At 32.4% G+C, this 22,482-nt stretch overlaps 1 protein-coding gene across 1 annotated transcript in view; it reads left to right on the top strand.

Annotated features, from left to right (window-relative positions):
• The window catches only part of mipol1 (mirror-image polydactyly 1), a 93,981-nt gene that overhangs the window by 37,242 nt on the left and 34,257 nt on the right, over nucleotides 1-22,482 (top strand). The window contains exons 9-11 of the mRNA XM_073827371.1: nucleotides 4,470-4,503; nucleotides 5,733-5,903; nucleotides 17,193-17,300. Coding sequence (XP_073683472.1) covers nucleotides 4,470-4,503; nucleotides 5,733-5,903; nucleotides 17,193-17,300 — 313 coding nt within the window. The remainder of the gene's footprint in view (nucleotides 1-4,469; nucleotides 4,504-5,732; nucleotides 5,904-17,192; nucleotides 17,301-22,482) is intronic.

Below are 22,482 nucleotides of genomic sequence, written 5' to 3'. Positions count from 1 at the left end.
AATTTTACAGAACTTTTACCTATTTTATCTCACAATTCTGACTTTGTTTCCTCACAAATGCAAGATTGCATTTCCTAGTCCTAGTTCGGTCTTTATAACTCGGTTTAACTCAACAGTTTGTCAATTCTGAGGAGAAAAACAACAGAAATGTGGGATATGAACTCATGATTCTGAGCTGAGGGGAAAAGAGAGAATAAAAAGTTGATTTTTCTTATCAAAAAGTGTAAGATGTAATCTCAGAATTGTGAGAATAAACTCAGAATTTTGAAATGTAATCTCAAATTTACCTTTTTTATTGTTTTATTTCATGACTTCCATAGACTGCCACAAAAAAATGCCATCACTGTTTGCAAACACCAAGTTATTTTAAACTGTAATAATACTTGTTTTATATTAAATAAATGCAGCTTTGGCCTTACAGCTTTATTTAGAAAAACTAAACTCCAAACATTTAAATGGTAGTGTAAAAACATTTATGCATTTGCAGACAGGAATTATGTTTGGTGACATAATAAAATGTCTGATGAACTTCTTTAAAGGAGTAGTTCACTTTCAGAACAAAAATTTACAGATAATGTACTCACCCCCTTGTCATCCAAGATGTTCATGTCTTTCTTTCTTCAGTTGTAAAGAAATAGTTTTTTGAGGAAAACATTTCAGGATTTCTCTCCATATAATGGACTTCTATGGTGCCCCCGAGTTTGAACTTCCAAAATGTGGCTTCAAAGGGCTCTAAATGATCCCAGCCGAGGAAGAAGGGTCTTATCTAGCAAAACGATCCGTTATTTTCTAAAAACATTTACAATTTATGTACTTTTTATATTACACACAGAGCTAGACAAGACGAGCATTTGAGGTTAAAAAGTATATAAATTGTAATTTTTTAGAAAATAACTGTTCATTTTGCTAAATAAGACCCTTCTTTCCTCGGCTGTGATCATTTAGAGCCATTTTAGGCTGCATTTTAAAAATTCAAACTCGGGGGCACCATAGAAGTCCATTATATGGGGAGAAATCCTGAAATGTTTTCCTCAAAAAACATAATTTCCTTACGACTGAAGAAAGAAAGACATGAATATCTTGGATGACAAGGGGGTGAGTACATTATCTGTACATTTTTGGTCTAAAAGTGAACTACTCCTTTAATGACACATTTTTAACTCATTGTTAAAAAATAGACAACTCTATATCAATAGACAAGCTCACTTTATGGTCCTTCTGTGTGGTGATAAATATAAACCCTGAGGTTTTGTTTCCACACTTCTTAGTCCAAGAGCTGTTAAAGTTTCTCAGCGTTTTTAAAGGCGGCAGGTTTTAAGGGTTTGAGAAGCACGCGAGGCATGCGGCTTTACTCACCGTTGTGACGGGAAGCTGCTTTATTCTTCCTGCTAGAGGACAAGCTGAATGAACAGACAAGGGTTTGAGGGGAAATCCAATATCGACTGGTTTGGAAATATATCAGAGGGGTGTGACATTTTTAAGAGTCCCCTTATCCTAGTACTGAGTTGTCAGTCAGAAGTTCCACTCGATAGGAAATCAATCCCGTGCTTTAGACCTGTGGATGTTTACCGTTTTCCACCTTGCCTGCTGGGTCCTAATTAATATGATCTTCTTCCTTGTATGTTTAACTGCTCATAACTGGCGCCGTTGTTTGATGACAGTCTTTTCAAAACGAATATTGCCCTATGCCCTCCAGGGGACGGAAGCATTTATATCCTGTTCACAACCGGATGTGGTTTTAAAAAAGCATGCAACAACTACTAGTATTTTTTAAATCGACAGATGAGTTTACGCTCTTCTTTATCGCTTGATGTCCTTTTCCAGAGGTGTTCGTATAACCTTACACCCTGTTTAATATTTCAGTCGGCCTCATGATTTATTGATAGTTACTCAAGTCGCTCAAACGAACCGCAATTATCGAGAGGCATGAAATGCATTTTCCGGCCGCCCAATGAGCGCAAGATCCCTTCAAAATCTAATTATAAAGTCGCGTCCCTCTTATAGCTGTGTTCAAGGGCTCCATCCTGGCCCCTCGCTCAAAAAAATGATAATTGATAGCCAAGTGGAATCCTATTATCTTTGAGGGAATATGGACGCACGTGTTCTAAGCCCTTATTTTCGGAGGTCACTCTTGGGTCCATTGTGTGAATGAGTATGTACCTTTATAATGGATGGAGATCCATGTAATGCCTTTGTAAATGAGTGGAGGGGTTGTTGTTTTTTCTGCCTGGTGGCTGATGGAGGAATTCGATTTGCTCTTAAAGGAAGCATCACACTTGTGGGGGTGTAGGAAATAAGGAGGCAGGGTGAATTTCTGCAGTATATCTGCTGTTGTTTCTCACTGAAACCAGTGAATCTTGAGCAGGACAAATATACAGTGGAGACCTTAATGTATATTTTGTATTTACAATACCTTTTCAAAGTTTGGGGTTGGTACAATTTTTTTTATACAGAAGTTAATCTAAGCAGGGATGCATTTAATTTGTCAGAAGTGACAGTAAAGACATTTATAATGTTACAAAACATTTCTATTTCAAATAAATGCTGTTGTTTTGAACGTTTTATTTATCAAAGAATCCTGTATCACTGTTTCACGGTTTCCATAAAAATATTAAGGGCTGTTTTCAACATTGATAATAATAAGAAGTGTTTCTTGAGCAGCAAATCAGCATATTAGAATGATTTCTGAAGGATCATGTGACACTGAAGACTGCAGTAACGATGCTGAAAATTCAGCTTTGCATCACAGGAATTAATTATATTTTAAAATGTATTCAAATAGAAAACTGTTGTTTGTAATTGTAAAAATATTTCATAATATTACAGATTTTATTTTTTATTAAATAAATGCAGCCTTAATGAGTATAAAATATATTCTTAGAAACATTAAAATATCTGATACTAAACTTTTGAATGCTATTTCAATTAATTGTATTATTACTTTTGAAATAATGTTATAAATATATTTTTTAGACATTTAGTTAATTTAATTTTTAATTCATTTTATTTGATCATCAATTTGTTATATTTTTTTAATTGACATTTATTAATTTATTTTTTGAGTGAGATCAGATTCTTAGACCCCACTGTATATATTTCATACATTTATTGCAATTACTTTGAATTTTTGATTTTTTTAATCTTTTAAAATAACATTAGAAATATCTTTTTTTACAAATTTAGTTACATTTTTTATTTATTTTATTTGATCATCAATTTGTTTTATTTTTATTTATTTACATTCATTTATTTATTAAGTGAGATCAGATTCTCAGACCCCACTGTATATATTTCATACATTTATTGCAATTATTTTGAATGTTTGATTTTTGTTTAATATTTTAAAATAACGTTAGAAATATTTTTTTTAGAAATTTAGTAAATTTTTTGATTCATTTTATTTGATCATCGATTTGTTTTATTTTTATTTATTTATTTACATTAATTTATTTATTTTTAAGTGAGATCTGATTCTCAGACACCACTGTATATATTTCATACATTTATTGCAATTATTTTGAACGTTTGTTTTATATATATATATATATATATATATATATATATATGAAATAACATTAGAAATATATATTTTTTGAAAATTAGTAAAAAAAATTTAATTCATTTTATTTGATCACCGAATTGTTTTATTTTTATTTATTTACAATTTTTTTTAAGTGAGATCAGATTCTCAGACCCCACTGTATATATTTCATACATTTATTGCAATTATTTTGAATGTTTGATTTTTTTTGTTAAATATTTTAAAAACGTTAGAAATATATATTTTTGAAATTTAGTTAATTTTTTAAAATTCATTTTATTTGATCATCGATTTGTTTTATTTTTATTTATTTCCAATTTTTTTTAAGTGAGATCAGATTCTCAGACCCCACTGTATATATTTCATACATTTATCGCAAAACCTTAAGATTTGACTTTCCGTTGATCGACATTAGCCATGAGCAAATCTTTGTGACTGTGCATTTGTTATCGAGGTCCATATGAAAAAGCTTCAGAATCATAAATATTTCCAACAGTGTGTGACCCATGTGTCTCCAGGCATTTGGCTCCATAATTACTGTTGTCTTTGCCTTTATAAAGATGCTCGTGGCAGGTGTGGCACAAAAGGTTCAGGCCTAATCCGTCTCTCCGTTTCCCCACACATATGAACAATTGATCCCAATAGTCATATAAAGTAGTAAACATTAATAACTTAACAATTCGCTGTCAGTTCTGAGCAGAATGGGCATTACAGTGGAATAACAGCACGAGCGGGCGGCACTTTTAATATCTCCGAGTGTGTCTTCTGCTTTCATACCAAAACCCACAGAATGCAATTACTGGATTTGGGAAGTGATCTCATTTTGCAGAGTGACATAAAGGAAACTCAAGGAAGCTCACTACATTTCATTTCTCTATTTCTCTCTCTCTCACACATTTTTTTTTCTTCTCTCTCCATCTCTCTCCAGGCTGGAGAATATTAAACCTGAAGAAAGTGATGTGGTAAGCCTTCCTCACTGGAGAATTTCATCTCTGATTGTTCTGTGTACCCTTTTTGTCCGACTGTCTTAAATGAAAACACAGCTTCAGGAAAGGCTTGTTTTGATGCTTATTCTGATGAAAGATTTCTTAAGTTTCAATGCATCTATTGCACATGAACATAAATGATACCTTTTTGAGCTGTGCCTCTATTGACAGTAGTTTGCTAATAATTGCTTAATGTAATATCTCAAGTTACTGAAGTTTCTTTCATCAAAAATAGCAAATAAGTGATTATAGGCACAGGGCTCGCAAAATTTCACAATCCCTGATAGTCCTTCGGACAGGCCCTCTTCAAATTTTGGTTGCCTGAAATAAATTTATCTAGCCCAAATAATAATATATAAAATATATATTTAAATATATTTCTTACTGTCTTAATAGTTTTGAATGATTTTTAAAAGGCACATTATTTGATTTAGAGAAATTGAGCTTTGCTTTACTTGCTCACCAATGGATCCTTTGCAGTGAATGGGTGCCATCAGAATGAGAGTCCAAATGGTTGATGAAAAAGTCCATCCTCTGATGTTCTCTCACATCAAAATCCACCAACATATTTGTTAAGATGTTAATTGATGGACTGGATTTGTGTCGATAACTTATTGTGATGTTTTTATCAGCTGTTTGGATTCTCATTCTGACGGCACCCATTCACTGCAGGTGATCTGTTGGTGAGCAAGTGAGGGAGAGTAAATAAAAATTTTTGCATGATAAAATAGCAAATAAGTGGTTATTGGCACCGGCCTCGCAAAATTTCTAAATCCCTGATAGTCCTTCGAGCAGGCCCTCTTCAGATTTTGATTGCCTGAAATAAATTTAACGACCCCAAATAAAAAAGATTGTATATACAGTTGAAGTTAAAAGTTTACATACACCTGGCAGAATCTGCAATATGTTAATTATTTTCAAAATAAGAGGGATCATACAAAATGCATGTTATTTTGTATTGACTAATCACCTGAATAAGATATTTCACATAAAATATGTTTACATATAGTCCACAAGAAAAAAAAAAAGCTAGCTGAATTTATTAAAAAAATGACCCGGTTCAAAAGTTTGCATACACTTAATACGATCCACAGCTGAGAGTAAATTTTAATTTTTGTGTGAACTGTTCCTTTAAAATGTGATCAAATGATATTCAGTGGCGCTAGTTTTAATATGACTTGATGCTGTTTGTATGTTTTGGTCAGGACCTGGAAGAGCTGTTGAACAGAGTTAACAGCGCGGACTCTGCCCTCGCTATCGAACAGAGCGGGGCGGCCATCATCGAGCAGATCCAGAGGGCCAGAGAGCGTCGCTTCCAGATCACCTCAGAGGAGATGAAAGCCGTCATAGAGGAGAGAGACACCGCTTTAACCAGGGTACAAACCTACGGCACACACACGCTCTCCGCTAAGGGTCAATCCTAACACACACCAGCCCTAAACACTCCACTCACAGTAGTTGTGTACCAAGCCAGAAACCTTTACACCATAGAAAAAAAAAATCAAATATGACTCTCTAAATATTGACTATCTCTCCTCCTGCGTTTTAACTCCTCGGCAAGATGACTTTGATTATTGGTCTATTAAAGCACATACATCTGTGTTTATTCACAGATCCTGCACTGATTTAAGAATCAACACACCAGCTACCTAATTCACATGTAGGGACAAATATTGCTGCATAACCTCAAATATTTGGTATATCGTTCCTACACACATAATTCAATCAAATGAAAACAAACAAGCAGGTAGCTAAATATTGACATCCAGATATTCAGCTTCATCATAGAGTTCAAGTGTGGGCCAGTGGATGTATTTGCTGGGATTTCTTTGTTGATAAATGCTGCCTACGGTTCATAATTGCTGTTATATAATGTGGTTGGATTATTATTTGCACACGGAACTGTATCTAACGGTCGTTCCCGGTATTGTTTTGGGTCAGTGTGTGTTGTAACTTTTTATCAGGTGTTTTGGTACAGGTCAGCGAGGCCTTTCTGACTATTTGGTTTCCCAGATTTGTGACACTCAGTATTTTGGAAGTGTAATTTACTGTAATCTGTATTAATGGATATGATGCGGTAGGGCTGGGCGCCGGTACACCGGTGTCATAGTCAGCACCGGTGTGACATTGCACCACGACATGGATTTTCTAATACCGTCAATACCGTAATAAATCAATTATGTGCCTCGGACGGCTGCATTTACATCAATAATAGCTAATTCTAAATAATAAGGCATTAAATTTTGTTCAAACGTTCAGTTGTGGTCTGAATACCTGTCCTTATACTTTATATCTTGTTGTAAATAAAAAAGTAAAACATATTCGTATCAGCTTTGCAGGTGGTAAAAGGGGAGTGGCCATTAAACGACTGGTGAAACATCGTGAAGAAAGGTCTGTAGCCTATACCAGGGGCGGAGTGGTAAAAAAAAAACCCGGGACTTTTCCCGGTCAGCCGGCCGAAGAATTTATACAGCGGATCACAAATTGAGCGGGCGCGAGGCGAACTAATATTGTACAGTCGTGGCCAAAAGTTTTGAGAATGACACAAATATTAGTTTTCACAAAGTTTGCTGCTTAACTCCTTTTAGATCTTTGTTTCAGTTGTTTCTGTGATGTACTGAAATATAATTACAAGCACTTCATACCTTTCAAAGGCTTTTATCGACAATTACATGACATTTATGCAAAGAGTCAGTACTTGCAGTGTTGGCCCTTCTTTTTCAGGACCTCTGCAATTCGACTGGCCATGCTCTCAATCAACTTCTGGGCCAAATCCTGACTGATAGCAACCCATTCTTTCATAATCACTTCTTGGAGTTTGTCAGAATTAGTGGGTTTTTGTTTGTCCACCCGCCTCTTGAGGATTGACCACAAGTTCTCAATGGGATTAAGATCTGGGGAGTTTCCAGGCCATGGACCCAAAATTTCAACGTTTTGGTCCCCGAGCCACTTAGTTATCACTTTTGCCTTATGGCACGGTGCTCCATCGTGCTGGAAAATGCATTGTTCTTCACCAAACTGTTGTTGGATTGTTGGAAGAAGTTGCTGTTGGAGGGTGTTTTGGTACCATTCTTTATTCATGGCTGTGTTTTTGGCCAAAATTGTGAGTGAGCCCACTCCCTTGGATGAGAAGCAACCCCACACATGAATGGTCTCAGGATGCTTTACTGTTGGCATGACACAGGACTGATGGTAGCGCTCACCTTTTCTTCTCCGGACAAGCCTTTTTCCAGATGCCCCAAACAATCGGAAAGAGGCTTCATCGGAGAATATGACTTTGCCCAAGTCCTCAGCAGTCCATTCGCCATACTTTTTGCAGAAGATCAATCTGTCCCTGATGTTTTTTTTGGAGAGAAGTGGCTTCTTTGCTGCCCTTCTTGACACCAGGTCATCTTCCACCAGTCTTGGCCTCACTGTGCGTGCAGATGCGCTCACACCTGCCTGCTGCCATTCCTGAGCAAGCTCTGCACTGGTGGCACTCCGATCCCGCAGCTGAATCCTCTTTAGGAGACTGGCGCTTGCTGGTCTTTCTTGGACGCCCTGAAGCCTTCTTAACAATGCAGTGGAAAGTTCTTTTCGGGATTAAGTTAATTTTCATGGCAAAGAAGGACTATACAATTCATCTGATCACTCTTCATAACATTCTGGAGTATATGCAAATTGCTATTATAAAAATGTAAGCAGCAACTTTTCCAATTTCCAATAGTTATGTAATTCTCAAAACTTTTGGCCATGACTGTATATAATTTTCGCACTTTCAATATGCAGGGTATAGAAATCGCTGTTAAATGAGTGCTCGCGCTGTTTACTTTTACTTTCGATTTTACGATAACGCACACTCTGTGTAAAGGGAGCAGCACATCTTATAATAGATATTTGTCAGTGAGTACAAGATTGCAGCAAGTCTTCCAGTCTATTTTTGTCATCTCTCTTTACTTTCGACTCGTGATCATTCAAATCTAAAGGTCATTGTACACTGAGTCCGATTTTCGTATGCGTTTTTTTTTTTAGTTTTCTCATATTCGCCATCCTTATCAAAATGCTTATTATGGATGCGAAAATGCAGAAAATCAAACACGATCCAAATTTTTTTATGACGGACGAAAGTTTCAGAGGCAGTGTGTAAACTCGATTAACATAACCTGTTTTTTTTTTTTTAATGTGCAAAAATCTCAGACGAAAATTTCATACTCATGTGTGCAATGACATTAACTCCAGCAGCTCGTGTTGGATGCAGGGTTGCCAAGTCCGCTTTTTCCCCACAGAATTGGTCTACTTTTAAACTGTTGCCATGGGTTGATTTCCCCAGTTATTTAAAGGTTTTAAATATTGCAGAAATTAAATTTCAATAAAAAATAATTTTTGTTTTGTTGTACACTGTTAAGTAAGATCATTAGGTTTTTTGCAAAATAAATGTGTTAAGAATGCATACTCTCCCATGTCTCTTTTTGATAAGGATACCTACCATTTACTTATTATATTATAAAAATATTAACTTTATTCACATACTAAAGGGACAGGACAGGCTACTCCTCCCAAAATGTACCAAAAAAAGTAATACCGTGATATTATACCGTCACCGTTCAAAAGATGAAAAATACCGTGATATTAATTTTAGGTCATATCGCCCACCCCTATGATGTGGTGTTTATTGGATATGAGTGATGCAATATTCTTCTTTATTATCAAAAACATGAATAATTCTGGCTAAAATGTTGACGTTTTAGTAATAAAATTCTGCAACAAATCATAGTGTAGATAAAGAGAAAGAAAAGGAAACTCTTCATTTGATGGTAAATTCATCTGTGTAGGTGGTTGCAAGGTATAATGTTCTCTAATATTTCTGTGGTTGGATATGCAGGGGTATTTTTGATTGAAATGATTTCCATCTTGCTTGTGGGGACCTGCTTTGGTCCTTAAAAGCTCTGCCCGACAGGAGTGAATAAGCAGGGAGAAAAAGCATTTGCAGCAAACTGAACAAATGCAGCTACATAGAAGACTTGCTGTGCTATGACACCTGTACATCTCTTTTGTGTGTGTGTGTGTGTGTGTGTGTGTGTGTGTGTGTGTGTGTGTGTGTGTGTGTGTGTGTGTGTGTGTGTGTGTGTGTGTGTGTGTGTGTTAACTCATAAATGTATAATGGCAGAGTTTGTGGCATAAGAGAAACAGTTGCTCAGACTTTTAGCTATAGAGTAACCAGTCCAGTTTTTTTTTTATTAAAGACGTCTCTTCTGTTCACCAAGCCTGCATTTATTTGATCCAAAGCACTGCAAAAACAGTACAATTTTGAAATATGTTTACTATTTAAGATAAAATTTATATTTTTTAAAATGTAATTTATTCCTGTGATTAAAGCAAAATTTTCAGCATCATTACTGCAGTCTTCAGTGTCACATATCCTTCAGAAATCATTCTAATATGCTGATTTGCTGTTCAAGAAACATTTATTATTTATTATCAATATTTAAAACAGTTAAGTAATTTTTTTATCAGGATTCTTTGATGAATAGAAAGATCCAAAGATCAGCATTTATCTGAAATAAAAAACTTTTGTAACATTATACACTATACCATTCAAAAGCAAAAATTTGCATTAAAAATGATTAAAAATTTCAAAAAAATTATAGCAATTACTAGAAATTATAGAAATGAATACGTTTATTTAGCAAGGATGATTTAAATTGATCAAAAGTGATGCTAAAGACATTTATAATATATAACATATTATTATTTTGAATAAATGCTGTTCTTCTGAACTTTTTATTCATTAAAGAAACCTGAAAAAATTCTACTCGGATGTTTTCAACAACATAATAATAATCAATTTTTGAGGCGCAGAATATTAGAAAGATATTAAACAATTTTAGAATGATTTCTGAAGGATCATGTGACTGGAGTAATGATCAGTTTCAGCTTTGAAATCACAGGAATAAATTACATTTTAAATATATTTAAATAGAAATCAATTATTTTAAATAGTAAAAATATTTAAACATTTTCTATCAATAAAATAGTCCATGTGACATTAGTGATTCAATGATTTAAAAAGAAAGATTGGGAAAGGTACTCAAGCTGGGAATCGAACTCAGGATGCCCGCAGCGCAACAGTGCTTTATGTTGGTGAAATGACTACAAACATAAGTAATGCAAAAAAAAAAAAAAACTGTTCAATTGACACCTAATGAATAGTTTTTGCTCTGTTCATACTGTAAATGTACTTGTACCACTCTGAAACATCCGATCAATTGAGTAATTTATTGGAGGTAGGCCAGATATAAGGTAAATCCAGAAAATAAATCCTATCATGCTGATAAATTCAGCTGGAAAGCCAGTTGCAGCTTGACCATGACAACCTGTGTCAACCTCTCTGATATGAACAGAAGGCCAGGTGTCAGTCTTCAAACTCCACCCAGCACAAACGCTGCCCTGCTTTTCATTGGGGCCAAAAACCTGAAACTGTGGGGCAATTTCAGAAGTAAGTTGCAAACCCCACGCCTAATCCCTCTGAGAGAGGAATGGGTTCTCTCTCTATCCTCAAGTATAAATCACATAGAGAAGTACTTAGTAAGCAGGAAAGGGCATAATACTAGTTAGTTAGCAGTATTAATTAAGATATTAGCCTAATATTTTCAGCAGCAATAATCAGCAAAATATGTGAGTTTCATTAGGTTCAGTGGCATTGTTTACATTCAGTGCCGCCAATATGGCCGATTAATGACGTGTCATGAAAACACTCTATTATAGGCTATTTAATTTGTCTACATAATATGTGACTCTGGACCAAAATGATTGATTTTTCTTTTATGCCAAAAATCATTAGGAAATTAAGTAAAGATCATGTTCCATGAAGGTTTTTTGTAAAATTCCTACTGTAAACATATCAAAATGTAATTTTTGATTAGTAATATGCATTGTTAAGAACTTAATTTGGACAACTTTAAAGGTGATTTTCTCAGTATTTTGATTTTTTGCACCCTCAGATTCCAGATTTTCAAATAGATGTATCTCGGCCAAATATTGTCCTATCCTAACAAACCATACATCAATAGAAAGCTTATTTATTGAGCTTTCATATGATGTATATATCTCAGTTTTGTAAAATTGAACCTTATGACTGGTTTTGTGGTCCAGGGTCACATATGTCCAAAAGAATGTAAGATGACTAACATAACATAAGTAATGCAAAAAATGGTTTAATTGACACCTAATGGTTAGTTTTTGCCATGTTCATTGTGTAAATGAAGTCCTTTATTGGAGGTAGTCCAGATTCATAAAATAAATCCTATCATGTTAATAAATTCAGCTGGAAAGCCAGTTGCAGCTTGACCATGACAACCTGTGTCAACCTCTCTGATATGAACAGAAGGCCAGGTGTCAGTCTTCAAACTCCACCCAGCACAAACGCTGCCCTGCTTTTCATTGGGGCCAAAAACCTGAAACTGTGGGGCAATTTCAGAAGTAAGTTGCAAACCCCACGCCTAATCCCTCTGAGACGGGAATGGGTCCTCTCTCTATCCTCAAGGATATCTCCCTCCCCTGCCGTTCCACCCATCTCTCTCCTCATCTCGTAGGGATTAGAGCCCGGCTGCAGGCAGAGGGCCGCCACATCCCTTTGGCCTGCCGGAATATGAAAAGCTGGATAAGTGCTGGAGGAAATAAATCTTATTCTCACTTCCTTCCTCTCCTCGCAGTTAACGCGGCGAATAAGATCCGCTTCGTTATGTCTCTGTGCCGGGGCGCTTATTGAATTTCTCTTGATCTTGATAGAGTGCTGATGTTCAAGCGAGAGAGGAAATGAAGTCGCATCTCGTGGCGAATTATGCTTGAGATCTTATTCGGCTGATTTTTTTTATGCTCGTTGAACATAGTATCACGTGGTTCGGGCCCTCTTATGTTGTTGTGCTGATTAAAAACTTAAAATAGATTAATATGTCTGTTCCTACGTCTCATTTCGCCCCAACCGCAGCTATTTTTGCTGCCTTTTGCGTCACCGCAGAGGTGCGTTCTGATTAAAATACGTTTCCCCCTAAAAGACATCTGCTGCCCGAGAACCATAACTCAGGCTGACACTAAAGAGGAGCTGTGTGTTTTGTCTGGACGGCGGTGGTATTATTTTAGTCTGCAGAGGAAAGAGACAGGAGTGGGGTCGGTGGCTGAGAGGCTTGTTTGCGCGGGCGCTACTCTTTGAGACGCTGAATGTTGAAACACTGGGACTTGTCAGGCCGCGAGGATGGTTTACATTCCTGGTAAGTGTCCGTCGATCCTGGAATGTGCACATGGAGAGAAGCACATATGGACTGGTAGAAAACAAGCCCGCTTACAATAATACCCACTGAAGAGCTGGTCATGTCCGTGTATGTCTGTCTGACAGCCGGCCTGAGAGTCTTGTACTGTATGGGAAAATGAGAATAGGCTTTGTGCATAGGAAATTATGTATAGGTACTTGTTTTATGGATTACTAGTTCTGCTCAGTAAGCTGTCATATTTGAATGCAGTGAATGCAGTATTTGTAATGCTTATAGTATTTGAGAGCAAAATGTTTAACCACTATAATTTGAGCCACTGACACAGTTTACCTCAAACCATGTAAAACCACTTCACCCTTATCTGCCATCTCGGGAAAAATGCATAGTGTAATCATTTTATATACATTTATATATTAAGAGAAATTGTTTCAATTGTTATGATTTTTTTCTGATAAATTTGCTTTCACATGAAGCATGTAAAACTACTTCACACTTTAGCTGCCCTTTTTGAAATATGCACATGGGTCAAAGACATTAAGATGTCCACGTCAAAAGAAATTTACAAAAGTAATTTTATATTCATAGAAAGCACATTAAGTGTAAGTAAAGTATCTACTTTTGAGGTTTCAAATACGTTTTTGTAGAATAAAATGTCAGAATTTGGTTGAAATCATGTTACATTGTCATTCAGTTTCATTCAAACAACTTGCTTTTTCTGACTTCTACATATTAAAATATATAAAAGAATAAGGGAGCATATTAAATTTTATTGTGTTTTAAATCAGTAAAAAGTTCTTACTGACAAATAGGCAAAACCTAGGATAGTGGCAAATTTAAAAAATGTAGAATTACAACTAATTAGTATTTGGGGTGAAAGTAATTTCTCTTTTAATATGTCATAAATTGATTTTTGTTGTAAAGATTGTTACACTGAATTACATTTTAGTGGGTGTCTTCTGTAAATTACGGAAAAATGTTTTATATTTAAAATAAATATATATATTATATATATTAACCCTTTTTCATCTTTGACCCACATATATATTATATTTATAGTTATTTATTTAACACCTTTAGCTGCCCTTTTGGGGAAAATACATGTTTTAATAATTTTCATAAATTATTTTAAAAAGTATTATTATTATTATTAAAATATTATTGTTTAAATTTTTAGATTCAAATTTTTTAATTTTTAATTTTTAAGTATTATTTTACTTTAATTTTTATTTGCTTTCACATGTAATTAATTTGAACTGTATAATGTTTATTTTGGTATATTTACTATTAGTTGATTTACACAGTCTACCCTAAAGCCCTGTGACTGTTTTTGTTGAAAAAATTCATAATTTAATCATTTTTAAAACATGATAATAAATAAATAAATAAATAATACATATTTTTATATTTAAAAATAAATACATATTTATAATTACATATTTAATTTACATTTTTTTTATTAATTGTTTATTTATACAATACTTTTTTATTGTTTTATTTTATTCATTTATTAATTTATTTGGTTTTGGATGTAATTAATTTTACCTGTGTAGTATTTATTTATTTATTTATATTTACTGTTAGCACTGTAAGTGGAGAAAAACATCATTAATTTTTTTTGTCTTAAATTACCTTAAATTTGTTTTTGTTTTTTAAATGACTATTAATGAACAAATTTGCTTTGACATATAATTCGTTTTACCTGTATTCATATACAGAAAAAAAAAATATACAGACACCAGATATAATTTTTTAATTTAAAAAAATAAACTGTGACATATTCTACCCAAAAAATACCAGTAAAATTGATACATTTGGGACCAAAAATTTTGATTTGACACTTTGACCTGGCCATGTTTTGTTACATACCTTTCTATCAAAGGTGTCTACATTATTAAAATGAATTTGTTCTGACACAGTTTAACTCTGGAGTTCTTGTTATATTTTATTACCATTTTCTAAACTATAGCTAATATACTGTGTTTATGTGAGAAATTTTGAAGGTGTCTGAATAAATTTTGACTGTACTGTGGCATAAACAAGCAAAAAAAAAACAAACACACATTTTTGGCATCTCTCAAACACAATGCAATTTTCTAAATATATGAATTACTAAAGCGGTTTAAACTACGCTTTCCACTCTGTGGACGTTCCACAGCGCTCTCTTGAATTTTGTGCATATTTTTCTTCATAAAACACAGCGATTTTATTTTTGAACTGTACCACAAATGAGTCTGTCCCTCCAGGGATCACAGACACAAATGGAGAGTAATATCAGTAAGTGTGTGCTGAGGTTCTTACAGTAAATATAGTAATAACTGAGAATGTAGGTTTATACCCTGCAGAGATTTCACCTCTCATAGAACAGACTTACATACACATGATTTTTCCATGTGGCAGCACAACTGGTTTTCACAGGGTTCCTGAGCCAACTTTAATGCAAATATTATTTAAGCGCTTTTAAAAAAAGTTCTAATCATATTGTCCACCAATGTTTTGCAGTTTAAATTATTGTGTCAAGATAATAACCTCCACTCATCAAAACAGAAAAAAATAAATTATATTCCATAGACTGTAAGACTATAATATCCAAACAGTTATTTATAATGTAAATATAATAAACTATAATGCATACTGGCAATTTCAGAGAAACATCTGTCCCATGATACAAAAACAGTGCATTAAAAGTGACCTAATGGGATCTTTTCACATCATTTTGGCTTGTTTAGTTAATGCAAAAGCAGCTTAAAAAAATAAAAAATATATATAAAAATGAATTATTAATATTATTATTATTATTATTATTATTATTATTATTATTATTATTTTGGCAAAAGCATGATTTATTGCATTCAAGTGACCCTGTTTCTCTTTCTTCTTTCTGTGAGGGTAAAACCCTCTCAGAAAAGTAAATTAATAAATGTACTAATAAATAAATAAATTTACTTAATAAATAATAACAATAATACATAAATAATAATAATAATAATTATTATTATTAATTATAAAAATAAATGAAAATAAACAATTTATTAATATGTCATTGTAATTAAATTATTATTAGTAGTAATAGTAGTATTAATAACGTTAAAGTTGATAATATATCTAGATAATTTTATAAATAATAATAAATCGAAATTAATAATTGTATTATTATTTAATTTTACTTTAATTATTTATAAACCATAAATGATTATTATAGTTTATAAATCATTGTTATTATTAATTATCAAAAATATATAAACTTATATATTATATAATTTCAATTAAATTATTTTTAATAGTATTAGTAGTAGTAGAAATAATAATATTGTTAACACAAGTTAATATATATATATATAGATAATTTAATTCAATTTAATTCAATTAATTCAATAATGAATCAAAATAAATTATTTTATAATTATTTGATTATTTATAAACCATAAATTAATTATAATCATAATTAATATGTTATTGTAATTAAATTATTATTATTAGTAGTAATAGTAGTAATAATAATAATAATAATAACACTTAATAAAGTTAATAATATATCTAGATAATTTAATAAATAATCTATAATCTGTAAATCTAAATTAATTATTTTATTATTATTTAGCTTTACTTAAATTATTTATAAACCATAAATAGTTATTATAATTGTTTATAAATTATTATTATTATTATTATTATTATTATTATACAAATAAATTGAATTAAATAATTGTTTATATTCTTGCAATTAAATTCTGATAATTATTAGTAGTAATAACAATAAAAAAAAGTTAATTTAATAATTAATCAATAATAATTCTAAATTAATTAATTATTATTTAAAATTGTATTATTAATAAACCATAAATTATTTATAATAATTATAATAAAAATAATAATAATAATAATGTTGTTGTTATTAACTGTCAAAATAAATAAAAAGTAATAATTTATTATGTAATTGTAATTGTAACTTATTACTATTATTGTTTCTATTAGTAGTAATAACAATAGCGTCAATAAAAGGGTAATAGTATGTCTTGATTAAATAATCAATAATAAAAAAAAAAAAAAATTTATTACTTAATTGTAATAATTTAGGGTTCATCAAAAATAATAACTATTTGTAAATTATTAGTAGTAATTTATCTCTAAAAACAAATGTTAATTCACCTTGTGTGTGTCTTTTTAAGTCTATAATATCCAACCAGTTTTTTTTTTATGTAAATATAATAAACTATAATCCATGTTGGAAAATTCTAAGAAACATCTGTCCCACAGTACATTGAAAGTGACCTAATAGGATCATTTAATGCCATTTAGGCTTGTTTAGTTAATGCAAAAGCAACCAAGTGTGAACGCAAGTGTCTTTTAGCTGGTCTAATCACCTGGGTAAATTCAGATTTAATGCATTCCAGTGATCCCGTTTCTCTCTCTCTTCCCCAGTGCAAGCGTCTGGAACAAGAGCTGCTTCGTGTGAAAGAGCCATGCCATAATTCTGCAAACAGCACCCGCCACCTGGCTGCCCAAAACAATTGGGAACGAGCGAGCAAGGTAAAACACACACACACACACACACACACACACACACACAGACATACGCACACACCTCCCACGTGGGAAGAAGCCTCTGGAAATTAATGTCACGAGCTTTCGGGTTAGCTTTCACCGAATACACGAAACACACCAGGGGTGTTTGCCAACAACACCATCCTCGAATCCGACCTTCGCCGTACGTGCAGTCCCGCATACGATGCCCCCGGCCACATTATTGGCCCGTCATTACGCTCTCCACTGTATCATTCATTAACTTCTATTTGCTCTCTCCTGCTCTTGTTTTCCAGCGATTTGCAGCGATAGACTGACGGCCCCGGGTGTCTGTTTGACAGGGTTTTAGGATGACACAGGCCGGTCAGTGTGCTGCGATGCCTCGCCGCGGGTCTGTCAGGGAGACGCAGGGCAAACACGGGCCTATTTGATTTGCTGTATTTATCTGATGCGGCCAGAGCCCTTGAGTTTAATGCAGAGTGCTGTAAAAGGGCCGTCATTAGATAGAGCTGAGTAAACATGTGCTGAGAGAGACTGGGGCGAGCAGGGGGGCTGATTTCAGCAGGGGTGCTGAGTCAGGGCCGTGCCCCGGACCTTTACCACACATTAACACACTTGCTAAACAGCATCTTAAGTGAATATACGAATGCACTAACTGCATTTGGTGCCATCATCTGCTTAAACTGGTCGCCCAATGGGCTGCAGATGTCAGAGCGGAGGTTGAGCTTGTGTTATTGGCAAGATGGTGGCTATTTTTATTTGGTTTAATTTGATTACAGTGTAATGGCAGTGAAATATTTGCTGTTATTTAACTTCTTTAAATAATTTGATAGGGTAAAACCCTCTTAGAAAAGTAAATAAATAAATGCTTAATTTATTAGTATTATTATTACTATTATTATTATTATTATTATTATTATTTATAAACCATATATTGATTATTATTAATAATATTATTATATAAATGCATAAAATAAAAATGGATTATTATATAATTGTAATTAGTAATAACATTATTAATTATTAATAATATTTATAAATTATTTATATTATTGTTGTTGTTATAATTAATTGTCAAAATAACTTAAAAGAATTTATGTAGTTGTATTTACCTTATTATTATTATTAATATATTGTTATTATTATATAATTAGTAGTAATAATAATAATACCGTTAATAAAAGTTAATATATCTATTTAATTTATTAAATAATCAATAATAAATCAAAAATATTTTTTTAAATTATTAAATTTTACTTAAATTTAAACCATAACTTAAACCATTAATTATTATTATTATTTCTTACAAAATAATATTATTATTATTATTATTATTATTATTATTATTATTAAAAATACATTAAATAAAATAATTTATTATTATATAATTGTAACAAAATAATTATTATTATTATTATTAGTAGTAGTAGTAGTAATAATAACTTTAATAAAAGTAATATCTCTAGAAATATATCTAGAAAATTTAATAAATAATCAGTAATAAATCTAAATAAATAGTTGTATTATTATTTAATTTTACTTAAAAAATTTTACTTTTTTTTTTTTTTACCATAATTTATTTATAATTGTCATCATTGTTGTTATTAATTGTCAAAAAATAAGTTCAAAGAAATTATTTATTACTATGTAACTGTAATTAACTTATTAGTAGTAGTAGTAGTAGTAATCATGTTAATAAAGGTTAATATTATATCAGGATCATTTATTAAATCATCAATAAAAAAAAGTGTTGTTATTATTTTATTGTAATTTATTTATTTATTATGATTTAATTTTACTTAAGTCATTATTATTATTATTATTATTATTATTATTATTATTAATAATGATACTATTATTATTATTATTAATTTCTAAAAACAAATGTTTTAATTAAGCCATCATTTTTAATAGTTGTTTAAGGAAATGTAATTCAGATGCTTATTTATTCATGTGTTTTCTAGGCCAGTAATCACTTGTTTTTGTTGGTGTAGCCATATGATGAACATTTGCTGTCAGATTCGCAGTTTACGAAACGAACCAATGGCGAGAGGCAAAACAGATCATAACGCCATTGCAGTTTGGTGATATCACAGATTTTATGATTAACAAATGGATGCTGGGTTGTTTGTATTTAGTCGTGGTGATTTGCACTGTGGTCTGAAAATGCTGGGATGCAACTGTGCCACATGGCAACGATTACCGCTAGATATGAAATAATGATTATTTATAATCTGATAAAAAGGTCCAGTCTGTCTCCAGGCAAAGCTTTCTGAAGATTTAAAAAAAAAAAAAAAAAAATGATATTTCACATTTAAGACTGTTCGGCTGATGGCTTATTAAGAAATATATTAAATTTTGTTATTAATGTAGCACTTGGTTTTTCTATAAATCCCCTTAATTATAGATTGACTCCTGGGATTACAGAGCGGGGTTTTTAATTTAAAACGAAATGGGAACAGCTGTCGTAAAATTAGTCAACAGTGCCAGGAACATATCCACAAAACAATTTAAAAATGAACAGGACTTCCACTTATCGATTGACATTTTACTTTAAAGAAAGCCCGAGAAGATCTGCGGGGTGGGAAAAAAAAAAGAGTTGAGTTTAAGATGATGAGCAAAGATTTTTCCATCTCAAATCTTTATATTTAGCTTTTAGCTCACACTAACTTTCAGGGATTTCTTTCGGATGATTAATTTCTAGGTTTTTAATTGCCACACATTTTAGAGATAGAGAACGTGAACCAGTGTTCACTTTTTTTTTTTATCAGGGAGGGAAATAATGATCTAATGATAATGATCAGGCCAGTTTTTTTTTTTCTTTTTTTTTCATTTCTCTTTCAATTAAGATGGAAATTAGGGGCGTATTTAGTATTTGTTGTCATTTCATCAACAATTTTCTCCAGAACAGCAAAGCACCTGCAAAGTGTTTTTTGGCTCATGACTTTTGTCAGTTGATAGCACCCAGGGCTATTCCTTGTCTTATCTCTTTGGTCTGTCTTGTTTTCACCCCAGCGCATGTAAAAGAACCTGTTTAACAACCATCTCAGAGCCGTCGCGCTAAATTTATCTTGCAACTTTATTGTGGGTCAAGTTTTCCTTATTTTTCTGGCCAGTTGCCCAAAGTATAAGTGACCTACAAAAAAAAAATACAGACTAAAAAATGTCTAAGTAAAATCTAAAATATATATATAGAAGGGTGTGTATGGGTTTTAAAATATTGTTTTTCAACCATTTAGCTCATTTGAATACAGTTTCAGCACTGTTTACTCATTTCACTAAATGTTTTCTCCAGAATTTCTCAGATTGTTCCCTCCAAATTAAAAATCCAAAATAATCTGTCAATTTCATCTTGACTCTTTTAGGAAATCATGGCTATAATTCAAAATCTGTGTGTGTGCGCAAGAAAGCAGGTTTGTTTTTTTATGGGTAGAAAAGCCGTTTGAGAATGTCCTGACAGAAAACAAGGTTCATTTTAGGACAAAAATGGCCCAACAGTTGCTATTGGTTGTAGTTAGTCTGAGATGTTTAGAGTTAGCTTACATTAACATATTACAGATTCAAATATGTATATATGCTGGTTCGTTGGCTGGTTTTAGTTTGAAGCGTGCAAGTCGCTCTAAATGCTGAGTGGGGGATGTGGACGGGCTCGTTGTGGAGAGCTTTGCCCTCGTTCTGAACCACCTGTGTTTGCTCTGCAGCTTTTCTCTGTGCATTGACAGCAGTGAAGTGATCTCACGCGCCTGCTCCTGCCCCCATCACTCTCTAGGCCTTCATCGCTTTGGCCAGACCTCACCTTTAACTCCTTCTGATTTCATCTGCTCTGACCCTCATGGACCATTAAATGTGGATAATATTATCTTGAATGTGTTTGGTTAGATGCCTCTTTGCTGATAGTTTCCCCAAAAATGACAATTGTTTTTAAATTGAAAATATTCTGTGGAACACAAAAGTAGAAGCTGTAGGTCTCAAATCTCATTTGCACTTGTGTGGATTCAAACCTGCCAGATTTAATACTCATGAATTAATATCAGCATCTTGTCAAGTTTGAATGTTTGGAGTTGAATTAACTTCTTTTAAATATAGCAATCTGGTTATATGAACTACTTTTATGGCGCTTTTTTGACTTTGATAGTTCCTGTTCACTATGTTTTTGTCCTATAGAAAACAACGAAATGGGTGCTAATATAATATAATGGGTGCTTGTTGTAACTCCTCCAAATTGAGCTTAATCACTGAATCTAGTAACACACTTAGACTACCAGTCAAAAGTTTTTGAACAGTAAGTTTTTTAATGCTTTTCAAAGAAGACTCTTCTGCTCACCAAGCATGCATTTATTTGATCCAATGTACAGCAACAGCAGTACAATTTTGAAATATGTTTACTATTTAAAATAACTGCGGTTTGAATATATTTTAAAATGTAATTTAATTCTGTGATTTTAAAGCTACATTACTCTAGTCTTCAGTGTCACGTGATCCTTCAGAAATCATTTTAATATGCTTTTTATAATTATATTAACTTTCAATATTTAAAACAGTTGATTTTTTTTTCAGGATTCTTTGAGTAGAATAATCCAAAGATCAGCATTTATCTGAAATAAAACGCTTTTGTAATATTATAGACTGTACCGTTCAAAAGCTTGGAGTCAGTATAATTTTATTTTATTCTTTCTTTCTTTTTTTGGGGTGGGGGGGGGGGGGTAATAGAAATTAATACTTTTATTTAGCAAGGATGCTTTAAATTGATCAAAAGTGATGATAAAGACATTTATGATGTTACAAAAGATTTCTATTTCAGACAAATGCGGCTGAACTTTGTATTCATCAAAGAAACTTGAACAAAATCTACTCTGCTGCTTTTAACATAATAATAATAAAAATACATGTTTTTGAGCAGCAAATCAGAATATTAGAATGATTTCTGAAGAATCATGTGACTGGAGTAATGATGCTAAAAATTCAGCTTTGAAAGCACAGGAATAATTTACATTTTAAAAATATATTCAAATAGACAAGTTACTTTAAATAGTAAAAATATCTCAGAATCTCAAAATTATCTCAATTACTGTTTTTGCTGTACTTTGTATCAAAAAAATGCATGCTTGGTGAGCAGAAGAGTTATTTTAAAAATCTTACCGTTCAAAAACTTTTGATTGGTAGTGTATTTAACTATTTAAAAAGTGTT

Source organism: Garra rufa, chromosome 21 (genome assembly GCF_049309525.1).
Source record: "Garra rufa chromosome 21, GarRuf1.0, whole genome shotgun sequence".
Taxonomy (NCBI): Eukaryota; Metazoa; Chordata; class Actinopteri; order Cypriniformes; family Cyprinidae; genus Garra; species Garra rufa.
The sequence above is the reverse complement of the archived record's forward strand: the minus strand, read 5'-3'. Positions and strand labels throughout refer to the sequence as shown.